Source organism: Panthera onca, chromosome D2 (genome assembly GCF_046562875.1).
Source record: "Panthera onca isolate mPanOnc1 chromosome D2, mPanOnc1 haplotype 2, whole genome shotgun sequence".
NCBI classification, from domain to species: domain Eukaryota; kingdom Metazoa; phylum Chordata; class Mammalia; order Carnivora; family Felidae; genus Panthera; species Panthera onca.
Window position 1 is genome coordinate 47,994,101 of NC_138349.1, and position 20,814 is coordinate 48,014,914.

Consider the following 20,814-nt stretch of genomic DNA (forward strand, 5'->3'; position numbering starts at 1 on the left):
GTTCTCTTTTGTTCTGTGAAGTTATTCAGGAAACGTTCCTATCTTTGTTTTACGAAAAAGTTGCATGCTAAGCATAGTGGAACCTGGGACACAATACCGCGTTCTGCCAGTTACCTAAAACAAAACCCTTAGAGGGGAAAGGTGGGCAGGCAGGGCTTGGAAAAGTTCCCTGAACCTGGAGCCCCTCCCCTGCACCTCTGTCCCGTCCCCATCCTCTGATACTGCCCCCTGGTGGTGGAGATGGGCAGTCAAACTTGTGCCTGGCAATGTCTAGTCTGTCTTTTCCTCCTTTTTCCCTTCACTTGGGTACTAGAAGGACACTAACCAGACAGGAGCAAGAAATACTAAAAGAGAGAGAAGCTTTATTTGTACTTATGTAGATTCTGAGCCTTATTTCATGAGTTTTGGAAGAAGGTAGAAGAACCTGATCCTTTTATAGCATCTTTTCAAACCCCACATCTTTCTCTCCCCCCACCCCATCTCTGTCTCTCTCATGCTCACACACACACACACACACACACACACACACACCCCATATGAGCATTTAACCATGCTACCTCATTCCCCCTATTGGTGGGCATTCTAATTGCTTTAGGTTTTTCATTATTATAAACACATTTTGCTGTACAGCTTTGTACCTACATCTTTACACATCTTGATAAATTAACAAGCTCTTTCTCATGCCTCACTTCCTTTGTAGGAGCAGAGGGACTGCCGGAGGCATAAAGTGGCAAGAAGTTCTTTTCTCTACTGCTACCAGAACTCCCCAAAGGCTCAGAGCTCTGCCTTGGGATTCTGGTGAAGTTTCAGCCCTTGGAGGTGGCCGTGGAGGTGGAAGGGAGGAATGGTTGGTGGCAGGTTCCTTCAAACCATTCTTTAGAGAGCAGAGGGAGCAAATTCACTGAGCAGGAGAGATACTACATGGCATCGTATGTGTGCTGATGTGACATATCACTAGGGATGACAAAAATAATCTAGGGAAGGGTCTGAACTAATCAGTGGAATAAGCGAGACCACTAAAATATGGGTAATCACTTTTAGTTAGTAGTTTTTAGAGGCCATATTGAGATGGAGAAACGTGGCCCATAGGTACTGTTTATTGAGCACTTATGTATGTTGCCTCATGGAAACCCCAAAAGGACTTTACATGGGAAAGCTTACAAGCATCCTAATTCCAGGGAAGTCAGGCATCTGGGGCACAGAGAGATTAAGTAACTTGTTCACAGCCATATAGCTAGTAAATGCATGCCAGGGCTTGGATTCATACCCAAGTCTTGCTGAACCCAAAATTCTGACCCCTGATCATTATGTTATGCTTCTTTCCATTAAAAAAAAAAAATTACTTGAGGAGAAAATCAAGTAGAAATGGACCAATCTCATGATCAATTCTCTATTTGTTGTTGTTGTTGTTGTTTCCAATCTTCACTGAGATAAGGGACTATACGCCTCTCATTTCCTTATTAGGTACCCATATAGTTATTACTTTTTCCTTAAAAAAATGTTTTTTTACCTTTTATTTAATTTTGAGAGACAGAGAGAGAGAGAGAGAGCACGAGGTGGGGAGGGGCAGAGAGAGACACACACAGGGAATCTGAAGCAGGCTCCAGGCTCTGAGCTGTCAGCACAGGGCCTGACACAGGGCTCGAACCCACAAACCATGAGATCATAACCCGAGCCAAAGTTGGAAGCTTAACCCACTGACCTATCCAGGCAGGTGCCCAGTCATTTACTTTTTCTTCTGGAGTTTCTGAAGTATTTGATGCACCTTTAGACTTGATATTTTGTTACATTTTTTGTTGATAATCTAGGGAGAAACAGTTTCTTAGATGATTTCACCATCATTCTTCATGTCTAAGGAGTATCACTTAACCACAGTGGAAAAATGATGGTTGCCTATAAAATAACCACTTTTGAGAAGGAATTTGAATCCGAGTGGGGGGATATGACGAGCAGTCCAGTTTTCATGAACGGCCTCCAGGGAACGTAGCTCTCGTGATGGAACCTCCTGGCGAAGTGTGGCTGGATTTTTCTATCTCTTCTCGCTGATGTCTGTTACCTCCAACACCCACCTCTCCTGAGAGGCAATTTGGTAACATCCCCTCTCAGCTCCCGACTTGTTTCTGAAGGCAGAAACATTTTGGGAACTTCATCCCTTTTTAAAGGGAAGTCTTTGTGAATCATTCTTTCAGTACTGCCTCCTGATTGACCTTGTTCTTTGATGCTGACTTTCATTTTTGTTGGCTGAGAAGTATCGTCTTGGTTGATCTTAGTCTGGAGTTGTCTCCTGTGAAAACCTTTTTTTAAAAGTTTTTATTTAAATTCCAGTTAGTTAACATATAGTATAATATTAGTTTTGGATGTACAATATAGTGATTCAACACGGCCGTGCAACACCCTGCACTCATCATGACCAGTGCGCTCCTTAATCCCCATCACCTCTTTCACCCCCCGCCCCCCACCTCTCCTCTGGTAACCATCAGTTTGTTCTCCATAGGTGAGGGTGTTTCTTGGTTTGCCTCTTTTTTCCATCTTTGCCCATTTGTGTTGTTTCTTAAACTCCACATGTGAGTGAAATCACATGGTATTTGTCTTTCTCTGATTGACTTATTTCACGTAGCACTCTACTGCCTAGCTCCATCCATGTCCTAGCAAACAGCAAGATTTCATTCTTTTTTGTGGCTGAGTAATGTTCCACTGTGGGTATATCCCACATTTTCTTTATCCATTCACCAGTCGCTGGACCCTTGGACCGTTTCCATAATTTGGCTGTTGTAGATCTTGTGAGAACTTTCAAAAAGACTATTATTGAAGTACTAAAGGTAAGCAGATTAACCTTGAAGTGGCGAAAGTTCTTCATGCCTTCATGGCTTTCTAGAAAAGGATCATAGAAAACTGAAGGAAGAGCTCCCTCTACAGCTTTAGCTTGGGTAACACTGTCTACAGAGTTTGCACTTCAAGATGACATCTGTGGGAATATGTGGCCTGGACTTCCTTTACCTTGGTTCCCTGATTTTCCTGAAAAAAGATTAATTGAGATCATGGAACTTTTTTTTTTATGTTTATTTATTTATTTTGAGAGAGACAGGGAGGGGCAGAGAGAGAGAGAGTATCCCAAGCAGGCTCTGCACTGTTAGCAAAGAGCCTGATGTGGGGCTCAAACTCACAAACCACAAGATCATGACCTGAGCCAAAATCAAGAGTTGGATGCCGAACTGACTGAGCCACCAAGCACCCGTCATGGAATTTTCGTAGGAGAGGCAATTTGCTGAGCACTTTCTCCTGAAGGGTTGCAGGCAGACAGCACTGTGAGCTCAGTGTCAGCTCAGACTTACTTCAAACTCTTCCCTATTCCTAAGACATTTGATCCTGGCTATCTTTCTCTAAAGATTTTTTTCCTTTGGTTAATGTTTTCCAGGGAACTTCGCTGAGTTGGATCCTTTCCATAGATTTTCTGACAGCATATGCTGGGGAGAATTGTCCTGGCTCAAAATATTCATTACTTGTTCCTCTTCTAAACAATTACTTGAAAGATTTTTATCCTGACTAATCTTATACTTGAAACTTTTAATCTCCAGATGGCATTATTTGACCAGACTTACCTACTAATATTTGTGGTGACATTTGCTGAAGAACTTGTTCTTTATTTAGGATTTTTTATTTAGTAGTTTGACCCATGACAATGATAATTCTTTTGATATTTTGTTCCAAAGGGATATAGAGATGAATAGTGACGTGTCTGAATTCACGTCAGGATATTGTGCTACAGAACCTGGAAACCTGTTACTCCTGAAGAGTAATCCCAAGACACTTTGCCCTTATACATTGGTTTAATTCCTCCTGATGTCCAGATTTGCTTAGTTTTATCATTTCTCAGTGATTCAACAAACCATCTTTCAAGCAAGCCTCTTTTGAGGTTTTGTTCTAAACATCTTGATCGTTGGGGGTTATTTTTCTGTATGAACTTTCTGAATATCTTCTTTTCTGGACAATCCTATGCCATTTTCTCTGTAATTACGTCCTGAATGGGACCCTGGGAATGCTTCTTCCAGACCAGAATTTGGGGAAGGGAGGTGGATTTCTTTCTGGATTTCTATTAATTGAATTCAGCTGCTCCTGAATAGACTTGTAAGAGATCATGTCTTTGTCACGGTCTTTTCTACATGATTGCCTCCCTGAAGAAGCTGCTTGGGGAACTGGGTCTCAGTCACATTTGCCCTCTGATGAGATGTTCACTGATGTCACTTGAAGAATGTGCCCCAATCATCTCTTTTTAAATTTTTTTAATTTTTAAAAATGTTTTTATTTATTTTTGAGACCGAGTGCGAGTAGGGGAGGGGAAGAGAGACAGGGGGAGAGAGGACTCAAAGTGGGCTCTGTGCTGACAGCAGCAAGCCCGATGCGGGGCTCGAATCCACGAACCATGAGATCGTGACCTGAGCTGAAGTCAGACACTCAGCCAACTGAGCCACCCAGGTGCCCTCAATCATCTCTTTTTTAAAAAATATGAGCTACACACACACACACACACACACACACACACACACACACACACTCTACTTTTTTATTTTAAGTAGGCTCCACATCCAATATGGGACTTGAACTCATTACCCAAGATCAAGAGTCACATGCTGTACCCACTGAGTCAGCCAGGTGCCTCCCCCCACCTAAACACTCCTTTTTGAAGAGGCTTGTCTTGAATATCTTTATCCAAGGATCTCAGGCCTCCAAGGGTCCCTCCTGGGCTACTTATTTGGTGGCTAATTTTATTCATGGAATCTCTTTATTCAGCAACTGATTTTTGAGGAGTCTCATAAACACTGATTTTATGCACTGATTGTGACAGTGATGAATATTGAGGAATTTTTCCCTGGCTAACTTTTCTCATAAAGTTGCTTTCTTTTGGTCATTATTCATGAAGGTTTTTTCCCTTGGTCAGGCTCATCTGTAGAATTTATCTCCCCTGGTGATAATTCTTGCAAAGTCACTTCTCAGCTATTTGCATCCATGTAGTTTCAAATGATCTGAAGATATTTTATTCTGGCCCATTATGGTTCTGGAATATGTCCCCAGCGGTGACTTTTTCAGAGAGGGGTGGGGAAGGATTGTAGTCTGGCTGAAAATAGCCATGAGTTTTACCATTAGGGGCCATGATTTGTCATCAATTTCTCCCTTCTTGGCATTATAGGTGGATTTTTCTTTTCTGGTGCCTCTTATGGAGCAAATTTTGTGCCAACAACCCTTATCTCCGAACTGTACGCTCTTTGATTGTTCCAATTCACTTTGCCTAAACTTATCTGCAAGTGTGGTATTTCCGGACAATGATATCTTTGGATCCTGTTTTATTCCTGAAAGTTGCCTTTTTGGACAATGGCAACCAAAGAATTGTTTTCTTTTCTAACCATTTCTTTGGAAGGGGGTATCTTTTGACCATGACTCTAGAGAAGACTCAAGAAACCCCATCTGGTGCCAGCATGACTTTTGACCATGGCATCCAAAGGTCTAGTTTCTGGGAACACTAACTGAGATTCTCTTCTTTCGGTGACATTTGGACTTGCCTTTTGCTGAAAGGCCTCAGAAGTTTCTTCTTGACAAACAGAACTCAAACATGAAAGCAGAAAGACCTGGAGGACTTTCCCTCTACTCATATGACTCAGCTGTAAGCTATCCCTGAGGAGCGGTTGGCTCAAGTATTAAACTGTCTTCATACAAATAATAAATTTTAATCCTATTATGAAAATCACTCACCAGTGTTTCTTTGTTGACAAGCATCTTCTACCTACATTGTTAGTTAAAACTTATATTAACTTATATTAATAATTATATTTTCATTTTCATGTTCCAACCATATCTAGTTGTGACATCATAGCTTTTGTATTTGTTCTCCAAAAGTCATTCTTCTCATTCTCTTTCCAAAGAGAGAAGAGGGGTGTTTATTTCCCCCATAGGATATTATTCCACCTTTTGAAAAATATTTACAATCTATGGAAAAATATGAGAATGATATCACTAAGTACGAGTTACTCAAAAGAATGTTTTCACTGGAAGATGTTACTCTGTCATTGGGAAAAGCTTTAACTTATGGACTTTATCACTTTCATGGTTATAAGTGGCTTTAAAGGATCTAACATGAATTTTTGAAGTATCCTGTTTGGGATTGCAAATGCTTAGAGCGTTGGTTAATTTTGGCTGATAATCAAGACAATAAAATATACATGAGTGAGCTTAAATGCTTCTGGATAACAATGATCATTTGAAAGCTTTTTGAAGGTTTCATTTCATCTACGAGGTAAGAAAAAGACGGTAATTGACTTGGAGCAAAATGTCCACGGACAGGGGATTAAACTTCCTTTATCAGTAGGTGTGAGGCAGCACAGCCTGGCAGTCAAGTGTGTGAGCTCCTGACAGACAGACCCGAATGCCACCTCCTGGCTGTTTGACCTTGAGCCAACCACTAACCTCTGAGCCTTAGTTGTTTCCTCAGCCATAACATGGAGATTATTAAAGTGCCCAACTCGGGGAGGGGGTTGCTGAGAGCGTTGAATGAGACAACGTAATCAAGCCCTTAGCATACGGCCTGGCACATATTAAATATCCAGCATAAGTCAGATAGTATTCTTGAGAACCAAGATAATGCTTTTTAAAGTATGTTTCTTTCTTTAAACACAGGTGAAGGAATAAACTTAAGGGGTAAGTGGAAATTCGCATATTCCCTTTAGAAAGTATAGAAAGTCTGAGTGAGATCATATGGCATTTGTCTTTATTTTGCTTAACATTTTCTTCTGGCTCCATCCATGTTGGAAGTGGCCAGATTTCATTCTTTTTTATAGCTGAATAACATTCCATTGCATATATATATATATACCCCATCTTCTTTATCCATTCATCTCCTCATATATGGAATTTAAGAAACAAAACAGATGAGCAAAGGGAAAATATAGGAGAGAAAGAGAGAGAGAGAGAGAGAGAGAGAGAGAGAAACCAAGAAACAGACTGTTAACTATAGAGAACAAACTGATGGTTACCAGAGGGGAGGTGGGCAGAGGTTTGGGTTAAATAGGTGGGGATTAAGGAGGGCACTTGTGATGGTGAGCACAGGGTGATGTATGGAATTGTTGAATCACTATCACACTGTATGTGAGCTACACTAGAATTAAAATAAAACCTTAAACTTAAAAAAAAAAAGCAAGTATAGAAAGTCTGACTGAATACGTATCCTTTGGGGGAAGAAGTACTCCATCCTAAACCTTTACTCTTTGAAAATGGTTCTGATTTAAAAAATTTTTTTAATGTTTATTTATTTTTGAAAGAGAGAGACAGAGTGTGAGTGGGGGAGGAGCAGAGAGAGAGGGACACAGAATCCAAAGCAGGGTCCAGGCACAGAGCCCAACACGGGGCTCAAACCCACAAACCCTAAGATCATGACCTGAGCGAAGTCGGATGCTTAACCAACTGAGCCACCCAGGCTCCCTGGGAATGGTTCTGATTTCAAAGTCACTTCAAAATCAAACATTACGGGGTGCTTGAGTGGTTTAGTCAGTTAAGCAACTGACTTGGGCTCAGGTCATGATCTCGCGGTTCGAGAGTTCGAGTCCCGTGTCAGGCTCGCTGTTGTCAGCACAGAGCCCACTTTGGATCCTATGTCTCAATCTCTCTGCCCTTCCCCCACTTGTGTGCCCTCCCCCCCCCCATATCTCAAAAATAAATAAACATAAAAAAATTTTTTTTTAATCAAGCGTTGTTTTGGAGCAAATTTACTCAGCCCCTTAATTTCTTAATTTCTCCCTAAGCAAATAAAAGCTGGGGTCCATTCTAGACTTCTTCCCACTCACTGTGGATACCTCCTCCCCAGCATCTCTCAAATCCAGCCCTTTTCCTGCACCCTGAGCCCCTCTGGTAGTTCCTCCACACAAACCCTGCTGACGCTCTAGTGAGTACTCACTCCTGCCCCTGTGCCTTTGCACGTGCCCTTCTCCCAATCTCCATGTCTTTCACCTACTGTCGTTTCTGCCACCATCTCTCCATGCACTGGGCTTACTGTGGTCATTGAACGCCTCCTCTGCCTGAATTACTGCTGCTACCGGCCATAGCTGCCCTAAGAGGGCAACAGGACAGGTGAAGAGAGGTGCCAGCCACAAGAACTAGGAGGCAAGGAAGGCACGGCTGCCTTTCTTCAGGTTAGTCTTCAGTTGCTCCCTAAAAGCAAAGCCAGCTTGGTCAGAGGTGGGATACATAATGTCACCTTAGTGAGAGAGGCGAGAAAGACCATACACCCAGTGGAGGCATCGAGCTTCCTCTGGAGAATGTGTCCATCAGAAAGAGGCAGCACAAGCATTGGCAGTGACCTCCAGGCACTGCCCTGGGGAGACAGAAGGGACTTGGCCATTTTATTTTGCCACTCAGTCCCTGGGCAAAACAAGCTTTTGGTAAAGCCTGTGAGACTCTGGTCACCCGTCTTGACTTTGTCCTGGGCTGTGGACTAGGGCCATCTCTGTTGGGAGAGGGATAAGTCAGGTTGCAAGCCCGTTCCCTTAACCAGTTGATTTCCAAGGCTGCTTTTTTTTTTTTTAATGCCATGTTTATTTATTTTTGAGACAGAGAGATAGTGGGGAAGCAGCAGAGAAAGAGAGAGAGAGAGAATCCCAAAGAGGATCCATGTTGCCAGCACAGAGCCCGACACAGGACTCAAACCTGTGAACCATGAGATCACGACCTGAGCCAAGATCGAGAGTTAGACACTTAACCGACTGAGCCACTGAAGGGCCGCTCTGAGGCTACTCTTCTGAGGGCGGTGTTGATGAGTGAGGTCAGGCCCTCACTCTGGAACCAAACCGTTGGGGGGGTTTGAACACTGGCTCTCCCACTTCTAGCCACATGGACTCAGGCAGGCTACCTGTCTCTGTGCTTCAGTTTCTTTGTTGGTAAAATGGGGATAATAATGGTGTGTATTTGCAAAACACGTATCTGATTAGGGGTCAGTATCTGGAATATCTATACAGAATTCTACTGTTTTTCACATATCAGATGGACAGAAAATAAAACTAAAATAACCAGCTCAGTGTGGCAAGAGTATGAAGAAATGGCCACTTTGAAAAAAAAAAAAATTTAATATTTATTTATTTTTGGGAAAGAAAGACAGACAGAGCATGAGTAGTGGAGGGGCAGAGAGAGGGGGACACAGAACCTGAAGCAGGCTCCAGGCTCCAAGCTGCCAGCACAGAGCCCGACGCGGGCCTCGAACTCATGAACTGCGAGATCACGCATGACCTGAGCCAAACAAAGTCAGCCCCTTAACTGACCAAGTACCCAGGTGCCCCAAGAAATGGCCACTTTGAAATGGGAGTGTACGTTAGTCTAGCTTTCTAGGTGGCAATTAGGCAAAACTGATTGCAATTCAACATAAAAGATAATGTTTTCTTTTTAAAATAAATAAAAACCAAAGTACATTATTGGGATAATTTGGGATATTTGAAAATGGAGCGTAGGTGAGAATTGTATGAACTATTAAAAAATTAAACGGTTTATTTTGAGATATTACAGATGTGCATGCAGTTGTATGAAATAACATAGAGATCCATGGATTCTTTACCTAGTTTCCCCAAATAGTAACATCTTGCAAAACTGTTGAGCCATGATATTGACACTGATACAACCGACCAATCAGATTCAAGATTTCTCCAGTTGACTTGTACTTGCCCGTAGGTGTGTTTATTCCAAGCGATTTTTTTTCAGATGTGCAGGTTTGCGGATCTACTACCGCAATCAAAATACAAAACAGTTCCATCAGCACAAAAACCCCTCTTGTTGTTTTTTAAAACGACATCATCCCTCCCAAACCCCTGCCCTAAACCATGGGAACTGCTAATCTAGCCTCCACCTTTGTGGGGTTATCTATAAATGAACTATAGAGTCTGCTGCCTTTTGGGATTAGACATAATTTCCTACAAGCTTTTGTGTCCGGCATGATTTCTCTTCAGATTCGTCCAAGTTGTTAGGGTATCACTCGTTCACTCCTTTTTAATTTTTTTTTTAAGGTTTATTTTTGAGACAGAGACAGAATGAGAGTGGGTTGGGGCAGAGAGAGAGGGAGGCACAGAATCCGAAGCAGGCTCCAGGCTCTGAGCTGTCAGCACAGAACCCGACGCGGGGCTTCAACCCACGAACCTCGAGATCATGACTTGAGCCGAGGCCGGACACTGAACCGACTGAGCCACCCAGGCGCCCCAGTTCATTCCTTTTTATTGCTGAGTAGCATTCTGAGATACGGATGGACTACAGTTTAACTGTTGACCCATTGAAGAACATCTGGGTTATTTCCAGGTTTTGTCTACCGTGAATAAAGCTTTTATAAACATTCACATACAGGTTTCTCTATGAATCTAAGTTTTTGTTCCTCTGGGACAAGTGTCCAAGAGTACAAATGCTGGCTTATGTAGCAACTGCATGTTGAGTTTTATTAAAGACTGCTACACTGTCTTCCAGAGTAATTGTACCACGTTACATTTCCACCAGCAAAGTATGAGGGAGTTGGGTTTTCCTCATCCTCACTAGTATTCAGTGTTGTCACTATTTTTTAGCTCTAGGTATCCTGACAAATGTGAGGTGGTGCATCATTGATTTTTTTATTTATTTATTTTTGAGAGAGAGAGAGAGAGAGAGAGAGAGCAAGTGGGGGAGGGGCAGAGAGAGAGGGAGACAGAATCTGAAGCGGGCTCCAGGCTCTGTCAGCACGAAGCCCGATGAGGGGCTCGAATTCACTAACCGTGAGATCATGACCTGAGCCAAAGTTGGACGCTTAACCGACAGAGCCACCCAGGCGCCCCCAAATATCTTTCAGTTTAGCAATCTATAAATCTATCAGCAGAGATGTTCTAAAATATGTGTACAGGAAAGTTCATTGTAACAACTTTCTGGTAACAAAATAATAACAACAACAACAAAAAGCCAAACTTGGAAACAGTGCAAAAAAAGATTAGTAGGGATTGATCACACTTTCATGGGCCAGGAACGTGATCACATACCGGGGCTAAATAACGGTCAAAGGCAAAAGTATGGGATCCCTTAAAGCAGACAAAAGTTACAACTCACCTCACATGGGTTGTGATGTCCAAGGGACAACCGCTCCCAGGCAGAGGACTTCACCTTCCCGCTGGGGAGCTGCAGATACCATCCCATCCACTGAGGATTCCACTGCGTCCTCTACGAAGCTCTCTTTGCTTCTGTGTGTGGGTTTTTGGATCTTCTGGCTTTTTCCCAGCTACTCTGGAAAGTGTGGCTGTATGTCTACCCACCAGGTGCAAAATTGAAGTAATGACCTCACCACCTGCTTTACTCAAAGACCGAGTGGGTCAAGGCCACTCCCAAGTTTCCCAGGTCTGCCCTCTGTGATAAAGTCTGACTCCACTTTTTGGCGTCTGACTGCCGACAGCTTTTAGGTTTCAACTCTTCCCCTTCCCCACTGTGCCCCACATCTGGGCAAACTGATAAACTCAGGTGCTCCCAACTTTGGCACGGCGGGAGTTTCAAGCCACGCAAGCCTCTCCCCGAGGGCGGAACTCCTACTTGGGTCCACCCCTAACTACACTATAAACCCCAAGCCAGTCTCCCCTTGTTATCTCAAGCCATTTTCAAGTGAGCATGGGAAGCCTGTCCTCTTCTTCCCCAAAAGCCTCATCGTGGAAGTAATAACTATTCTATACTCTCTAGGTGTATGGGCACACCGAGCTCTACTGTCATTGGAGCTGTTTTAAAATACCTGTCGTCAGTGACATGGGTATGCTCTAGGACACGTGTAAACACTCGGGGACCTGACTGAAAAAATTCATCTAAAGTCAAGACACGGGGCTCCTGCATGGCGCAGTTGGTTAAGTGTCCAACTTTGGCTCAGGTCATGATCTCACGGCTCGTTGGTTCAGGCCCCACATCCGGCTCTGTGCCGACAGCTCAGAACCTGGAGCCTGCTTTGGATTCTGTGCTCCCTCTCTCTCTGCCCCTACCCTGCTCATACTCTCTTTGTCTCAAAAATAAAATAAACATTAAAAAAAAATTTTAAGTCAAGACATGAACACATGAAATGGATGTTTTTACCGTCTAATCTAAAAAAAAAAAAAAAAAAGATAAATCAAGAGAAAAAAGTCTTTTGGTTACTTATTTGAAATCTTCATGAGTTTATTTTATCCTATCAGTAGTTGAAATGTTTACATGATTAAGGGGTTTTCATGGCTATCAGAACAGAACTTTGGCTGGAGAGTCCCTGCAGACACCCCCCTCCACAGTCCCTCAAATTTTGGTTTAATTCACACAGTTACCATCTTCAGGTCAGAGCCCTAGCTGGCCCCTCTCTGAGCTTGTAGCTTTGAGAGAAGCATCATGAGAATCAGCCACCTTTTGATAACTTAAGGAGATTTGGAGCCAGGATGCATTCTGGGAGCAATTTTATGCCGAAAAGCCTAGGAATTTATTTCTTGTGGAGTTTCAACACTGCAGTCAGCCTGGCCAGACGTCTTTCAAGAAGGAATCTATTGAGGCATTCCGGGAACCATATTGGAAGTACCTGGCAAAGATTCTTGCCTCAAGCCATCCTTCTCAACGGGTTTTGTGTTCTCTTGTATGAATACAGTCTTCATTGTGGAGCTAGCTACAGATACCAGTGGGTAAACAAAACAAAAAAGGAAAAGAGTTCATTAGCAGAGATTAAAACACACTCAATATGCCAAGAACACAACACTGCCATTTTCAGGCCCAAGACTAATAAGAAAATTAAACAGATCTGCTCTCACAAAGTATAAAACAAATCAGATAGGATCAGGATGATTCACCAATAATTTTACTGCCTGCCAGAACAAAACTCAACACCATTTAAAGGAAAACTACATAATCTAGGCTCCCTACTAAGTATCATCTACAATGTTCAGCACATAAGGAATAATTACTAGACATACATATCATAATCTAGGGAAAAAGTATGTAATAGAAAGAGACCTTAAAATGACAAAGGGCTTAAAACACTTATCACAAATATTGTCAAGATTGAAAAAATAAATTCAGTCTCAGTGACCTATGACACAGTATCAAACAGTCTGGCATCTATGTGACTGCAGTCCCATGAGATCGAAAAGAACCTTCCAACTTCAAAGTGCTATGCGTCTACACAGCAAATCTATGTTTTTTTTGTTTTTTGTCTTTAAAGACAGAAAACATGGAGTGGGGAGAGGAGCAGAGGGAGAGAGAGAAAGAATCTTTTTTTTTTTTTTAATGTTTATTTACTTTGAGAGAGAGAGGGGCATGAGCAGGGGAGGGGCAGAGAGAGGGAAAAAGGATTCCAAGCAGCGCAGAGCCCAATATCGGGCTCCATCCCGCAAACCCTGAGATCATGACCTGAGCCGAAATCAAGAATCAGGCTCAACCGACTGAGCCACCCAGGCACCCTGCAAATCTATGTATTGATTCCATAAAAATATAATTATAAAACATTTGTATGGCCACATCTTTATATAAAAGGGATCGTTTTCCAACATAGAAACAGAATTATGGTTTACTTACTTAAAACTACCTCAGCTTAATAAAGAGAAATACAAGGGCAACTTTTGCTAGCTTTCCTTTAGGCCTGACTCAAATACCACCTTCTCTTGCCACCTCTTCTTGATGGCTATAATTAGCTATGATCTCTACCACACGCAGTGCTGTCTGTACTCCTCTTTTTGACGCATCGACTGGACCAGGAGTATTCAATCTGGGGCACTCAAAGGCTTTCTAAGGTATATGCAAGCGATCATGGTTTTAAGATAGTAAGGTAAGTTTAGCAAAGCTTTGAGTAGGTGCACAAAAGCCCATCGGCAGGCCTGCTGAAATCTTTTTTTTTTTTTTAAGTTTATTTATTATTTTTGAGACAGAGAGAGACAGAGTATGAATGGGGGAGGGTCAGAGAGACAGAGGGAGACACAGAATCGGAAGCAGGCTCCAGGCTCTGAGCCATCAGCCCAGAGCCCGACGTGGGGCTCGAAATCACGGACCGCGAGATCGTGACCTGAGCTGAAGTCGGACGCTTAACCGACTGAGCCACCCAGGCGCCCTGAAATCTTATTCCACTCCTCCTGGGCCTATTTGAGACCAGATTTCAGAGTACTAGTGACTCAAAATCTGAAAATGACCAGTAGCCAGGAATAGTCTGCCATTTGCCTTGAGCCGGTGAGAAACGAGAACTTAGAATTTCACCTTATTTGAGGTATCTCCACTTCTTTGCCCTCTCTACCCAGCTCCTTCAATTCATACTCTGAGAGCAACTTGCTTGTGGATGATGTGGCTCTTCAAGGGAAGCGTTGTTTCCCGATCATCGTTGGGTCTCTCTACTTCCTTCTAACAAAGGGCATCACTTTCCATGATCACGATTTGCACACGCATTCTTCCTTGAAACTGAAAACTTGACACTTAGTCCTGGCATCATGCTGGCTCCCCCGCCCATCTTCCCTCACCATCGCCTTTGTCTCACACTTGGCAAAAGAACAGCATACCTTTTACTCATCTAAATCTTGCAAAGGAATATTGCTACAGGGTGTAATAGCTCCTGCACGCAACACAATGGGATGATTCAAAATATTCACGTGAGCAAAGTTTTCTTTAATAAAGGTATCCTAAAACCAGGGTGGAGTTTTGGAAGTCTTTCCCTGCCTTATATATTCATATTTCTATTAACAGGGAAGCGTGATATTGGAAAAGGATGAGGGGGGCGGTAAGGGGATGACAGCTTCGGCTTCACAACCTCCGCACTACCATCTCCCAGCAACTGCTCAAAGAATGAAATGTTCCCCGGGGCATCTGGGTGGCTCAGTCAGTCAAGTGTCGACTCTTGACCTGGGCTCAGATCATGATCTCACGGTTTGTGAGTTCGAGCCCCATATCGGGCTCTGTGCTGACTGCACGCAAAGCCTGCTTGGGGATTCTCTCTCTCTCTCTTTCTCTGCTCCTACCCCACTCGTGTGCTCTGTTCTCTGTCAAAATAAATAAATAAGCTTTAAAAAGTTAAAAAAAGAAAAAGAAAAAGAAAAAGAATGAAATGTTCCTGAGTGAGAGTTCCTTTGGACTATTGACAAACAGGGGTATGAACCTACCTTTCTTTTGACTTGATTTACCTTTAAAACATCCGACTTAAAAAAATACATCTATTAATGATGAGGAAAGCTGAGCATATTAGCCTAAGTGTATGTAAGCTAAATAGTTTCATGTCTCTTCATCAAAGGTGGCTTTGGAAACCAGCAAAAGCTAGTGGATTGTACAAAACTGCACTAAAGATTTTAACACACAGGATATGGTGACAGGTGGAAAGACGTCAGATATCAAGCCCAGTAAGTCAATTTCCTATCCAGATATCACGCACTTTGAAGAAAGCGCAAAATAGGCACAAGATGTTTTTCGGAAGATTATGGCAAAAATCTCGGGAGATAAAAGATAAGCTTGGCAGACTAATGAACATACAGCTGTTTCCAACTACAAGAAGGTAACAATTTATGACCAGTATTAAAGCATCACAGAGAAGGCATCTGTGGTTTGATACATAAATAAGTAGCGCAGAGGAAATAAAATACTTAATAGTATATAATGAATACAATAATGTACTTGAAGTATATACTGATAACCATATTTGGTTTCTGGAATGCTGAATAATACTTGAAAAGGGTTCAAAGGATCTTGTAAGGAAACATATTTGTTCTAAGTGAGAGCAGATTTGTTTTTAAATCTGATTTTTTAAAACCAGTAACATCTAAGGCATTTCCTGAAATCTCAAATGGAATTGCCTTTAAACATTTTCTTTTTTCGTTGACAAGGATTGCCAATAAGACGGGTTTATACATAAACATATGAATAAGGAGGGAAAGGTAGGCTTACAGGAGCCGTGATGCACTTTGCACTGGGGCCTAGAGGACTTACAGATTTCCAGATATCCATCACTGGGATGCGTACACCCCCACTGCTGAGTTCCTTCTGCCTACCTGGTGACACTTATCATACTTCTGTTGAATCTGACACTCTTCTTGCTTCAGCATTTCTGTCATCTCGGTTTCTTTGAGGCTATTATCATATTCTTCCTTCTGCCGGATCTTCTCTCGGCTATCCTGGGGTGATACGAGAGCTGAATCAGGTCAGTCCCTGGGAAGCCTGTACGAATAGGCCTGCCCTCGCTGGGATAGACCACAGACTCGGGTCCTGTAGGCCTCTGAAACTTGCTCCTGTAACTAGCTTTTGCCTGCTGGTACCTCCAAATCTACCAATTCCACAACTCCTCTGAGTTGGATTCCTTCTTTAGCCCCCAGACGCCCCAGACTTCAAGAATATCTGGGCCCAAGCGATCTCCCAGGTTGAATAAACCAAGAAACCTTTTGGGCTAGCTCTGGGATCCTGCTTTGGATTTCAAACTTCTCTGAGGAAGCTGAGAAGCCGTCCCCAAGACGACTCCGTGCACACACACACCTCTTCTTTTGCTCTAGAGGTATTCCTGTAATGATAAAGCCAGTGAGCCAGGTACTCTATGGGGTCACTGGGCCGAACCTTCGCCACCTCTGCCAGTGCCTGGCCCAGGCAGTTTCCAAAGCACCTCTTCAGGTAGTCCGTTTCCATCCTTGTGGGCCTGGGAAACATCAAAGCAGAGTCACGCTACTTTGTGAATTTGATCTGATTTTAAAGATAGACACATTCTAATCAATTCGGATTCATTTCAAGATAACTATGAGATTCTTTGGGACGCCACCCCTCCCAAAAGAGCCAATAAATACATATTTGCCTATCATTCTTATATTCAAATGGACTTTTTAAAAAGCTCTCCAGCTGTCTTAAGTCAGATAATAATAGATCTTGGGGGTCATCAGGCCCGAGAGGAGCTTGCTTTATTGGTGATTAGGGGAGGCTAAGGTCTCCATTTACCCCCACGTCTCTACCCTTGAGTAGGGAGGAAATAACTGAGCGGGCAGGAGGCCCCAAGAGCGGCTCTAAGGACCCAGCAAGCTGTGCTATTGTGAGGTTGGAAGCTGCAGTCATCTGTGACATAGATAAGACAGACTTATTTATTTCATAAGGGACCACTGAGAAGCCCTGGGGAGGAGAGGAAGGGAAAATGGCAGGTGCCACAGCTACCCATAGTCAGGGCCCTGCCAGCACTTAATACAATATTCTGCTGTCTAGTGCTCAAGCAAGAAACTGCATGAGCTTGAGTTAATGCCCCGGTATTTGCTATTAGTCAGATTTCAAGAGCTGGGGCCGTGTAGGCTGAGTCAGATCATAAGTTAGGGATGGCAGTGTAGTGTAGCAGTCTGAACACAGGCTTCGGGAACAGACAGACCAAGTTCCGGTCCTGGTGCCGCTGTTTATTAGCTGTGTGATCTTCAACAATTCACCCGGTCTCTCTGAGCCTCAATTTTCTCATCTGCAGAACAGAATAATAAATGTATGTGCCTCATAATTGTGGGGATTAAAAGAGATAATAAATACATGTAAAGCACTTAGCTTGGCACACAGGAAGTGTTTAATAAGTATTAGCTATTACAGTGGAAGACTATAACATAAAAGAAGATAGACTGACACCTGGCCTATTTCGGACCAACTCTGTATTCCTGAAGTTTACATATCTTATGTCCCAAAGAGCAAATAATAAAGTGAATAATATTTTTATCTTATTTTTTTAATGTTTTATTTATTTTTGAGAGAGAGAGAGACAGAGTACGAGCAGGGGAGGGGCAGAGAGAGGGAGACACAGAATCCGAAGCAGGCTCCAGGCTCTGAGCTGGCAGCACAGAGCCTGATATAGGGCTTGAACTCGTGAACCACGAGACATGACCTGAGCCAAAGTTGGATGCTTAACCAACTGAGCCACCCAGGTGCCCTGAGATAGGGCAACTAATAAACATAGAAGGAATAATGGGAGTATTTAAAAAATCAACATTTTGGGGGCACCTGGGTGACTTGGTCAGTTAAGCGTCCGACTTCGCCTCAGGTCATGATCTCATGGTTTGTGGGGTCGAACCCTGAGTTGGGCTCTGTGTTGACAGCTCAGAGCCTAGAGCCTGCTTCAGATTCTGTGTCTCCCTCTCTCTCTGCCCCTCCTCCACTTGCACTCTGTCTCTCAAAAACAAATAAACGTTAAAAAAAAAATCAACATTTTGTACCCATCACAGTATAACTTCATCAAGCCGAAACATCAGTGAGTGCTAAAACTCAGTGAATATTTGATAAACAGAATATTCATATAGTCTCAAAGTTTTTCCTCACAATTTGTGTATTAATTCCAAAAGGAAATACAAGAACTTTACAGTGACGAGACCTGCCCAATACAACTTTAATCAAGCGATCTAAGTAAACATCACTAATAAAGGGATAAAGTGACATCATGTGTCTCCTGATGTGATGCACTTCTTAGTGGGATAAAATACATTTCTGTGGATCCTGCCCAAAATGGAAACCTCAAATCTAATTGAGGAAATAACAAACAAAGCCAAGTTGAGAGACAGTCTTGCAACTGGCCTTTACTCTTATAAATGTCAAGATCTTGAAAGACAAAGAAAAGAGGAGGGACCATTCCAGAGCAAAGAGGCCTAAACAGACCTAACAACTGCACCGAACACACGATTCTGGATTGAATCTGAACCAAAAAAAAAAAAAAAAAAAAAAAAAGAATTTCATAATTCTTTTGAATTATGTTGTTGGGGAAACTAGATAGGAATTGGACATTGCATAATAGAAGTGTATCAAGGTTAAATTTCCCGGTTTTGGCCATTGAAATATGAGTAAGAAAATGCGCTTTTTCTTAGTGGTAGGTCTGAATAATGGCTCCCCAAAGTGTCTACCAGAACCTATGGAAGAGGTTACCTTCTGTGGCAAAAGGGGCTTTGCGGGTGTGATGAAGTTAAAGATTTTGATTTGGGAAGACGATACTGGCTTATCCCGATAGGCACACTGTAATCCCAAGGGTCTTTATAACAGGAACACACTAAGGTCAGACAGGGAACAAGGTGTGATGGCAGAAGTTGAGGGCAAAAATGTGATGTCATTCAGGAGCCAAGGAGCGTGGGTAGCCTGTGAAGCTGGAAAAGGCAAGGAAACGGATTCTCCCCTGGGGCTGCAGAAGGAGCCAGCCCTGCGGATGTGTGGGTTTTAGCCCTCTTAAGACTCATTTTGGATTCCGGCTTCAAAAACTCTAAGAGAATAAATGTGTGTTTAAAGCTACTAAGTTTGGGGGGTGCCTGGGTGGCTCAGTCGGTTAAGCGTCCAACTTCATTCAGCTCAGGTCACGATCGCGCGGTCCGCGAGTTCGAGCCCCGCGTGGGGCTCTGGGCTGATGGCTCAGAGCCTGGAGCCTGCTTCCGATTCTGTGTCTCCCTCTCTCTCTGCCCCTCCCCCGTTCATGCTGTGTCTCTCTCTGTCTCAAAAATAAACGTTAAAAAAATAAAAAAAAAAAAAAAGCTACTAAGTTTGGGATAACAGTGGAAGGTGGGGGTGGGGGTACAAGGTGTTCTACTTCTGTTAATGTGCGGCCCACCTGAACCAATGCACCTGGATAAGCTATCTTCTACACCCCTTTTACTCAAAATTCGGTCCGTGATCTGCAGGACTTCATCACCTGGAGGCTTGTCAAAAATCAGATTCTCAGGTCCCACCCCCACCTCCATATTCAGAGTCTGCATTTTAGCAAAATCCCCAGGTGATTCTGTTACAGCCCTACTTGGCTTTCACCACTGGAGAGCTGCCAGAATCACCAACTCTGCATTCCGGGACCAGTCTCTCCGCAGGAAAGGAGGGGCAAACCCTTTCTGGAGTGAGCATCTGCTGGACACTGCACCTTTTCAACAAGGGTCTCAATGAAATAGGAGACCTGACAGTTACAAGGCCTTGCTGCAAAGGCAGTAGAGCCAGAAAAACAGAACCACCGTGTGAGGCCTCGGGAGGGAGAGGCCAAAGGGACGCCTTTCGCAGCCCTCTGTCCACAAACTCAGGGCACACTTACCAAGGGGGAGGGGGCTCTTTTTCCCAGAGCTCCTCTGAGGGTCTGCTTTACACTGCGCCTCCTTGCTCACGGCCTTGCAACTCAGTCGGCATAGAGATGGTCTTTGTTGACACTCTTCCCAGTGCTAAGCACACAGTAGGTGTTCAGGAAATATTTCTTGACTTAATCAGTGAGGGCCCTGGCGCGTGCTAGCTCAGGCAAGAGCCCAAGCTCCTGTCCATAGGTCGGTGCCCAGTCTGGTACTTACTGCCTCAACCAACGTTTGGTGAGGCTTCCCCTGCCCAGCACTGCCCAACATAAATTAAAACAGAACCTGGGAGACGCTAGCAGAGCTCTGGGCCCAAACCACTAGGCCTGGGAAGACTGCAATGGCTCCGCAATGGCGTAGGTCGGAAGGCTTCCGGGAGGTGGGAGCGCCTGAGCTGGTTCTGATAGGAACCAAGCAGAGGTCACCGGCACTCGCAAAGGTGCGAAGTGTCAAAACATCGGGGCCGTCGAACTATGGCGATTGTCTCCTCTGGCTGGGGGCTGTAGGGGTTTCCCGCCCTTGGGGGACAGGTCTCTCCCAGTGACCGCGGGCCTGTCCGCCGCTCCAATCCTCCTCTCGGCCTCCCGCTCCTCCCAGCCTGCAGGTTGCAAAGTCTAGGCTCACCTACGGTGGCGCTGCCCCCTCTGCGTGGCGCCCCCGCCACACCCCGCGCGCGCCTTCTGCGCCCCAGTCTCGCGCACGCTCCTCTCCGCCGCGAGCTCGCTCCCCCGCCCACCAGCCCGCTGGCGCCCGGACTCACCCAACCTGGGAGCGCCCGCTCACTGCCGCGCCCCGCGCCCCG

The 20,814-nt window shown here is 43.9% G+C and overlaps 1 protein-coding gene across 1 annotated transcript; it reads right to left on the reverse strand.

The window, feature by feature from the left end:
- Nucleotides 1-12,148: 12,148 nt before the first annotated feature.
- On the reverse strand, nucleotides 12,149-20,766 carry DYDC2 (DPY30 domain containing 2). Its single transcript, XM_060642344.3, is given in 4 exon segments — nucleotides 12,149-12,650; nucleotides 15,984-16,106; nucleotides 16,462-16,618; nucleotides 20,637-20,766. Coding segments are annotated over 3 exon segments (528 nt in total). The 5' UTR covers nucleotides 16,609-16,618; nucleotides 20,637-20,766; the 3' UTR covers nucleotides 12,149-12,392.
- Between the last annotated feature and the right edge of the window lie 48 nt (nucleotides 20,767-20,814).